This window comes from Fusarium oxysporum, chromosome 7 (genome assembly GCF_000149955.1).
Source record: "Fusarium oxysporum f. sp. lycopersici 4287 chromosome 7, whole genome shotgun sequence".
Taxonomy (NCBI): Eukaryota; Fungi; Ascomycota; class Sordariomycetes; order Hypocreales; family Nectriaceae; genus Fusarium; species Fusarium oxysporum.
This window is the reverse complement of record NC_030992.1, coordinates 1,955,715-1,964,832: the sequence shown is the minus strand read 5'-3', so window position 1 is coordinate 1,964,832 and position 9,118 is coordinate 1,955,715. Positions and strand designations below refer to the sequence as shown.

Below are 9,118 nucleotides of genomic sequence, written 5' to 3'. Positions count from 1 at the left end.
TTTGACTTTCTAGACAAAAGAGATTTCTTGGGCCACGCGATAGTGGAGAAATTACTGGGGTGGGCGGAGGGCAGCGGAGAGCAATCATCGCAACATCAGCAATGGAGGTGTTTGTTGGCCTTGCTCCTACGGAGGAGATAGGAAATTTTATATGGGGTGGGATTCGTTATACTGGGAGGAAAACTACAATGGTTTTACGGCATGTATCCAAGCGGAAAGATTACTTGGCATGAAGAGGAGTAAATTGAAGGTACCAAGGACATGTGTCTAGGCCTATCGCTGAAAGCAACGCCAACAAGGCCAGGGAGTCTACAGCAAAGGAGATGTCAAGGGCGGTAAAAGAGAAATCACAAAGTGACTATGCCGAACTCGAATGTGCACATATCCCTGTGACAGTCTGCAAGTGTGAATGTAAGCTTGAGTATCATTTTACGCAGCCCAATAGAAGCAGCGGATGCAGAGACGGAAGTATTTGCCACTTGGGCATCGAGACTATCGAAAGATTGGCGAAGCTTAATTAGTCATTTCTGGAGATGAGGGACGATCATTTGCCTTGGTGGGTTAGGAGTACATCATGATATCTCGGCCTTGCATAGATCTACAGTGTCTTGCTTTAGTGTTTAGAAGAAGTGGGCGCATTGCAGGTACAACAAACAAACAGACAGGCGGGTAGACAGACAACCCAGCTTGTTAGTATGTGCTGGATCGAATGTATGAAGCAAACTGTTCCTCTACCCTTTTCGAGATCATCCACTCCCCGTAAGGACTACGAGACGGGAATAGCGGGTGCCAGCTCATCTGTACGGGATGTGACTTTTAAAACAGAAGCCAACAAGGCAATGCGGGCCAGGGCACTGGAGGCATTAGTGAGCAAGTCGTTCGACAGGCCGAGTTACACAGGACAATAGGGGGTAGGACATGGGAGACGAGGACGGGAGGGGAGGCTGATCAAGGCACGAGCGGGAGATCTGACGAACGGGTAGCTTGCTTGGACTCATCGGACACGGGAACGTGCGTGCATGTACATGTGCTTCTGAGTTGCTGGCGATGGTGTTGAGGATGTGAGTTTCTGGACAGGCTACGGAGTACAAGACAATATAGACGAGACAAGACGAGACAAGACAAGATAAGACGAAAGTATCGAGAAGGTAGTTACCATCATAAAAGCATTATGAGATCATCAGTCATGTACGTGTAAGTGTTAGTTATTCGTCTGATATAGATATTATGTTAACTCCCCATGCTAGGTTCTCCATCCGATACTTGTATGGGCCATGACAAACCCAAGCACAGTATCAGTAATGTCAGATACATTTTCATGTACAACAATACATCAAAAGATCTGTCTGCGTGCGATTGCGAAGTCATCCCCAGACCAGACATACATAAATATGTCTTGATGCCTGAACCACCCAAACCCGAACAAATCCACCAGACGGATGTGCAATGCAAGAGAGGATTCCACAAGGCCTCGTATGCGCTGTTTCTTGTGATACTTGATCAGAAACATGGCTGCAAGCACGCGATCTGCACGTCTTTCCAAGATCTTCCCTGGTCCTTCCCTATTATATGGTGAGTTGAACTGTAGGACAGGAGCACAGGAAGGATTATATAACATACAGTCTGTGGCAAAGAGAGGGAGGGAGGGATGTGAGATGTGAGATGTGGATGAGAAACTCTCCCTTACTCTCCTGTATCACAATGGCTGTGACAGGCACGGTGACGGTGACGGTGACACGGGCGAGAACAAGATAAAAGGGCTCACCCTCTGTGCCGCGTGTCTGCAAGTGCTTGGCCGGATTCTCTGCTGTCGCGTTACATGGCCATTACATGTACGGAGGTTATCATGTAAGTATCCATGTGGCTTATCCATAGAGGATCTAGGAGTTGGTCTAAAAAATTATCGTCCTTCTGTGAGGCTCTGGCGGGTGGCATGCCAAACCATGTGTGTTGTGCATTGCCGTGAGACCTACAGTAATACATACGCCTCTTTACTGAGCAAGTTTTCTAGACTGCAATGTACCTACCTACTGTGCTGTACTGCACATAGAATGGATTGATTTGACCTTCAGCTAGACCTACTATACATAACACCTTCTGGTGATTCGGGTATAGAAGGCCTCAGACATGACGCCACGGAAGAGGCCAAGGCCCAAGACAAGGACAAGAGACACGGATAGACACTCAAAGACCTCCACCACCACGTTTAAGATGCTAGGACATCTTTGGAAGGAGAACTGAGCGTATTTGTTAGATCACTATTGAGTTGAGTTGAGATGAGTTATTTATTTATCTACCTACCTACCTATGAAAACAAACTCTATAAGATACCGTTTCAACCCTATTTCGTCGTCATTCTTGGCTCATACTTGACGCTCTTCAACCGCCGACATTCCAGAGAGACAAAGCCAAGTTGCGAGACGGGAATAGGGCCCGCCGCCGCCACGTGGAATTCCCACCCGAGAGGAGGGGAGCAAGGGTCCTTTTCGAGGTCTCCGGGTCTAGTTCACGTTCTTTGTCTCTGCCTCCCTCGGCCTAAGCATATTCTTCACCCGGGGGTCCTTGGGATGGGATCCTGTATGGAGTCGGTACAGACATGTCACTAGCATGGTAAGCACGAGGGGTTGAATCACGGGCTTCGAGTAGTAGACATATGCAAGGGAGAAGAGTATACGCCCGCCTAGACGAGGAGTTGGGGGAGTTCAAAGACGAGAAAGTTGGCTAAGCCACTTAGGAATGTGACAAGCTAAAGGGCCTCGTGGTTTTGCATCAAGGGCGTTTTCGTTTTCGGTGACAGATATCGGTTATTAGTCAGTTGGTTGCCTGCTGGATGTGATGTGATGTGAGGGTTTGATCCCTTGCATTTTGACGTTGCATGGAGGTGGATTAAGGGTCTCTGATCTAGCATTTGGTGTATGTAGTATTCTAAAAAGGAGAATAAGACAAACAAGGGAACTTCGATTTGTTTTGTTTCATTTCGGAGAATGGGCCTGGTTTAACGGAGAGTCCCCTTTGATGACTCTACAATATTGGACATTTGGCAGCAAACAACACAACTGCCGAGATATTCAACGCGGCGACGTCACCTTGTCTTCTTCTTCTTCTTTTCTTTTCTTTTTTTTTACTTTTTGATAGCCCAGAAACCCGTTTCCTCAAGACTAACAGTTGAGTTGAGTTCGGTTATGCATACGCACGCACACACACACGGCCGAGTCTGGGCCGAAGCCGTCACAACGGCGAAAAGCCACCAACTGGGGACATGACTCTGCAAGCTTTGAAGCACAGTACATACAGTAGAGAGTAGCTAGCAGGTACCAGATCGAGATGAGCATCAGTCGAATCTCTACCGTCGCTACTGCCAAGATCTGCAACTAAGCAAATACCTCGTCGTCAAGATTATACGGCCTGCTAGATCGGGCAAAAACCCAGGGGCTCACTCAGCTGGACCTGGACCTGGACCGACCGTTGACTTGACTTGAGCTGTTCCGCTATGGACGAAGTTGGTGGAACGACTGGTCAATTTTTCGATCCGATCGAGCCTTTAATGTCTGAGAGCTACGCTACGCAACGCAACGCAACGCCCAGTTTGGAATGGCGGCGTGCTTCGGCAATTGCAAGTGCAGAACCTACGGCAGCTTCAGCAGGGCGTGTATACTTCCATAGAGTTGATGGCTTACTAGGTAGGTCTTGGTTGTGAGACATGGTAATTTATCGTTATTGGCTAGTATATCTCCTCGTGAAGAGGATCCATATTGGTTATTGTTGCATTAAAGACATATCATATCATATGGGTAAGATATAATGTCTTGTATTTACTCAAAACTATCACATAGCAGGTACAGTACTACTGTGCTGCTGATCCGTACAATATGCAAGTATACCACCGATTCCTTGCATCTCATCCATCAGCTTCAATTCTGCTACAAGGCCACTAAACCCAGCCCCGTGCGGAAAAGATACCGTACAATCCAATACTATCTATCCCCTGCTGTAGATTCTGTTGGTCACCGTTAATACTAACCTCTAGTTGCATCACTAGTTTCGAGACAGGGATACGAGGAAAAGATCTGCATTCTTTGTCTTTTCGGGGGCATCATCTAGGTATCTATCTAATCAATCACCTGTCTATGTCCTCTGTCCTCTGTTCCTGTGTAGAGGTTGCTGATTGCTAGGGTGAGAATGGACGAGTCAGTTGATGCATGGTCAACATGTCTATCATGGGAATTCATGCCAAACAAACCTGCAACTGTGACCAACGAGCTATGCATGTTTCTTCCTTCATCCTCATGCTGTCTTTCTTGGCCTGTCTTGACCTGACTTGACTGATCATGCCTGATCTTGTCAGTTTGTCTGATCCTCCGGCCTCCGGATCCGGACCCGGCGCGGGATCTCAACTCAACTCAACCCGCCTCGGCCCCGATGTCAGTTTCGCGTTCGGATCGGCATCGGCATCGGATTCGGATTCGGCCATCTGACTCTTCGAGTGTATCTTTCTCTTTGTCTCTCTTTGGCTCTCTCACTGTACTGTACTGTACTGTACTGTCTGCCTTGGTATGGCGCTCACATGATCACATCGCCGTTCGACAATCTCATTTCTCAGACACTTTCGTTCCCTCTGCCTAGCAGATCTTTTCCCGCTGTGGCTACATCCATTTTCAATATGCCGCACTCTCGCATGCTGCGTGCCTCGAGCTAGCTCGGAGCTAAGAATACCATGTTACAGATCATCGTAGATGATACCCTCCCCCCCCCCCCACCTCACTAGACTAAGGACCAGAACGGAAAAAGCCAAGATATCATAAGTTACAGAACCTTACGGCCTAGGAATAAATTCACCGATAATGATAACTCAGTTCTACCGTTCACTATCAGCTGTAGGGAACCCTCACCGGTGTCTTGACTCTCCAAATGCGGCGACCGGTCAAGGTGCCTGTTTGATATCTCTCATTATATCTCCTCAAAACATCAAAGTTGAGACTACACGTCAAATGCCACGCCAAGCTACCCCAATGTGGCTATTGTTTGCCCAGAGAACAGGATTTATGGATCTTTACGTGAATTCCAGACAGAAAGGGGGTCCCCTGAAAAAGAGAAGCCCCCTTAAACTGCCACAACTCAAAGACATGCGATTCTTGCAGCGGCAAAGCAAAAGCAACCAACAACTAGAACCGTGTCTTTCTTTCTAGAATCGGCCGGGAGGCGCTATACTGCATCTTCACCTCCCCCCGGCACGGCACGGCACGGCTGAGAATTCCCTCCAGCCAGCCACGGCAATAGGAGGTACCCAAGGTCAACGTTTTTGCCCTCTCTCGCTTACGGAGACAGCTCGCTTACAAGGAGGCGTTTTGATGGCATCTCCATCTGATCCATCCATTAGCTGCTTGCTACCCACCTACCTAGGTAGTTAGCTCTGTCTCATGCTGTGGGAAAGCTCCGAGAGAGACAACGAGATAATTCCCGTAATGCAAACTTGACATGTCAACTGTGCTATGCAGACTAAGACGGAGTCATGTGATCGTCAGGGCCATTACGGAGAGTGGTATAGTTGAATGTCTGGTTCTGAACTCTATTCAGCACTGGAGACTTCACTATTCTTGGTTCAAGTGAACAGTCTCGTTTAAGATGTACTTTGTTTAGGGCATGTGAAGCGAGCCTCCAGTCTTGGGAACGCAGAATATACATCACCCGGACGACCGTAAAATCACCCAATGTTTATATATCTTTCTGGTGTGGCACCGTCAGTTAGCTGCCTCAAGGCCTTCAGTAACAGCCGTGCCGTGTCTCAGCATAGCCCTTCAAGATAGCAACTATATCCTGAAACCAGCGTTGATCCCTGCTCTTCTCTTTCTAGATACATCCATTATGCTCAAAAAAAGCAACCAAGAACGCCGACCCAAAGTTCAATGACGCTTCCCCTCATGACTCAGTCTCCTGGCCTTCAATCCACTCGCTCTTGCGCTTCAGTGACCCGTTAGTGGCATCCGCCTGTGCTTCGTTGGTCTCTCCGTTGGGTGCTGTGCTTGAACCGCCGCATCCTCCACGGAAGCCGTTCAACAGGCGCTCTAGGCCGTGGATCCCGAGACCCGCAAAGTCACGGCCGGCCGTCTCCCGCTCGCCGATGGCAATCACGGCGCCGATAAGATCATGGTTGATCTCATCGTTGACGACGCTGTCATGCTTGTAACTGGGGTGCACATCAATGAAGTTGCGGATCCATCTGGCTGTTGTGTCAAGATTTCCTGAAGCTCGCCGTGAAATCAGATCGAGATATGTAGACAGATGGCATCGAGTCGATACATCGACGTTGACGCTGTCAAGATAGCTCTCGACAATGGGGATCAAGCCGGGAAATTCTCCCGACTCTGAGCCGTTGATAATATCATCCACTGTCATCTCTTCAAATTCGTGCTCCACTGGGCCTCCAGGTGATGCTGGCCGACTAGGATGTGCTGAGCCGGGTCGACTGTCGTCACCAAAGGTGGTGTTGGCTCTCGAGGGGCGGCTAGGGAAAGGATTGCGCCGGAAGTAGAACTTCTCCTTCAGAACAGCGTCAACTGCGTGTGCACGCTCCATGTTTTCGTCGACCTTCTTGATAGGGATGTAGAAGTTGAGGTCAAATGACAGGATTGCACGTGTGACCAAGACCATAAAGACAGAGAAAGCCGCGTTCTCGAAATCCGTGATCTGAATCTCCATGGAGCGGAACTCGACTCGCCAGCCGATGCTATTGTCAGCAGGCGGAGGCTTGAAACGCATGTGCTGCCAGTTAGTTGACTGAATGTTCTCAAAGTGGTCAGTCTTGCTGAGGTCCAACTCCTGGAGATCCTCTTCAAAGACAACAATGGGGTCTCGGATGAAAAGGTGAGCGAAGTGAGTGGCCAATCGATCATCCATGCCCCCTTCGAGAAGTTGCCGCTTGATGTCAGAGTCGTAGACCAGGTCAGGGTCGAGGTACTCGTTCCTTAACCGAGGGTCTATGGCAATATATGTTGAGTTGGAGGCGTATCGTGACTTTGGTATCCTTCGAACACCTTCTGTGAGGGGCTGTTCCATTGTGAGAAGTGCTGATCGACTTGTAGAGCATGAGAGTGCACTTACCTTTTCTCCCAACTCCTCGGGGGTTCTGCAGTCCACGGAGCGGCTGATCTGATTCCACCGCACGTCGGTGTTGGCAAGGAACCCCTTATACACAGGTGTAGCAGCAGTCAATGCTAGCATGATAGGACCAAGCGGGCTCAGCTGATCATAGAGCATTCTTCCTTCGGTGATGTTCTTGGCCTGGAAAGTGATCTGGAGACAACAACTACCCATTCCGAAAGCCATGGCATCCATATGGATGAAGTCGTCAGGGGCAGCTCCATTTCGTACGTCATCGTCTTCGGGCCAGTCATGCTTGTCAAAGTCCACGGTAGGATCCTTCCAGGGTCTTGGTGTGTTCTTGTCGTGATAGATAGGAACATTGACCTGAACCTTGCGGCCCCGTCGAGATCGTATGTTCGCGGCTAGAGTTGGGAATCTGATATGGGGGTTGGCGATCTCATCCGGGACAAACTGAGAGCGAAGGCGCGGTCCTGAGGGCGGAAAGTAGGGATCGGTGAATTGTCCGGGAACGCCGATTTGAGGGTATGTTGTGAGTGTGATGGGATATTCAGTTGAAAGCATGTGCTCTTTGGCGATCTTTCTCCGCAACTTCATGTCTGGTTCCACGTCGAGGAGCTCCTTGAAGCCGATACCCCAAGGCTTACCTGGGGTCGCTTCCAGCATGAAACGTCCAAACTCAGGGTGAAAGACGGGGATCGTCCTCTCTCTATTTCACGGTCAGCAGGTGAAGGCAAAGTCTAGGGACTGTCTGATGTACTTTTTCTTCGCGTCAGCTGTATCCACATCTTGAAGATCTGGGACACAACCACCTTGCTTTTCCAGTTCCTTGTCGGTAGCCAGTGCCTCAAGAATCTCTGCTTGACGAAGAGATAACAGCACTCGCTGGTTGTCCTCTGAGTAAACTACCACAAGATACTCGACCTAGGTAAGATGTCAGTTGAGATAATTCAGTTTTATGTGGTTGAACCAACCTCGTCGCCCCAGAGGAGAGCATCGCGCTCCTTTCCCTTGGCCTTGTTCCATATCTCCAGAAGTTGCTATAGAAATTTAGCAATCCATCACCACTTATACCGGATAATTAGATATGAAGGGTGAGAAAGAAACTCACCTTGATACCCCATTCTCTGACTTGAGGGGCGCGCTTCTTGGCATCAGGCCAATCGAGGGCTGTTCCCAAGGCTCTAAAGTTGGGTCAGCTTATAAGACCTTATGAGTTATAAGTTGTGGCTTACAGAAGACCCATCGTGAGACAAAGTCTTGGTTTTGCTTTGAAGGGGGGTTTCTGAGCGCGCCCACCTTGCTTGGAGTTGCCGTAAGGTGTGATCGGTATTCGGAAAGATTTTGTTCAAAATGACGAAACCGGGTAATGAGAATCGGGTAAAGTGATGAGATATGAGCCTCTAAACCTAGAAACTAGGCTGCTCTGACTGAACAGACTGCGCCAGTCGTATCGTATATACCGAGAATGAGTTTTTCTGAGGAGGAGAGTATCAAGAGAACAAACTCTTTGATAAAGCGAAACCGGGGGTTGGTGGACGCTAGGCGTAAAGGTTCTTGTTCTCCACGATATCGGAGTTGGCGCGGAGTTTGACTTTTTAAGTATAACAACAAGGAAAACCTGTTCAATCAGAAACCGATACGACGATAGATAGAGTCACGCTCTAGTCAGTCGATAAATCAGTAGACCGAGGTTCCAGTTAATTAGACTGGTTGAGCGACGACCCGAAGCGTCACCAAAAAAAGTCTCGGATGTCAAAGACAGAGACAGCAAAAAAATTAAACGGCCCGTGTCGATCAGTGGTCCAGGGCAAGTTTGAATAGAGGGGGATATAGTTGTATAGTTGATGGGGGGAGTAGTGGAAGAGGACAAGAGAAGAACAGGGGAAAGTTTAAACTTCTAGAGTGAGGTAGCTTCGATAGGTAATAAATACAAGAGTCTTTCCTGTTTTTTTTTTTTTTTTTTGGCAGCCGAGATTCAGGTCCAATTCCGCGGGTTCGCCCGTTGTCAAAGTAAAGA

At 48.7% G+C, this 9,118-nt stretch overlaps 1 protein-coding gene across 2 annotated transcripts; it reads right to left on the bottom strand.

Annotated features, from left to right (window-relative positions):
* Positions 1 to 5,434: 5,434 nt before the first annotated feature.
* On the bottom strand, positions 5,435 to 9,064 carry FOXG_05341 (glutamate-cysteine ligase). 2 transcript variants are annotated; one of them, XM_018383558.1, is made up of 6 exons: positions 8,334 to 9,064; positions 8,210 to 8,282; positions 8,073 to 8,138; positions 7,859 to 8,022; positions 7,099 to 7,807; positions 5,435 to 7,044 (listed from the first exon to the last, which is right to left on the bottom strand). In XM_018383558.1, exons 1-6 carry the CDS (start codon positions 8,342 to 8,344, stop codon positions 5,917 to 5,919), a joined length of 2,151 nt encoding a protein of 716 aa, XP_018240522.1. In that variant the 5' UTR covers positions 8,345 to 9,064; the 3' UTR covers positions 5,435 to 5,916. The 2 variants fall into 2 exon arrangements, with proteins under 2 accessions (XP_018240522.1, XP_018240521.1); XM_018383557.1 differs by having other exon boundaries at positions 5,435 to 7,807; positions 8,334 to 9,063.
* Positions 9,065 to 9,118: the final 54 nt, after the last annotated feature.

Excerpts from the sequence above, each read along its gene's own strand:
- FOXG_05341 (XM_018383557.1), bottom strand. Across the intron at positions 8,139-8,209 it reads TCAGAGAATGGGGTATCAAG|CAACTTCTGGAGATATGGAA; the intron begins GTGAGTTTCTTT and ends AAATTTCTATAG. Across the intron at positions 8,023-8,072 it reads CTCTCCTCTGGGGCGACGAG|GTCGAGTATCTTGTGGTAGT; the intron begins GTTGGTTCAACC and ends CATCTTACCTAG.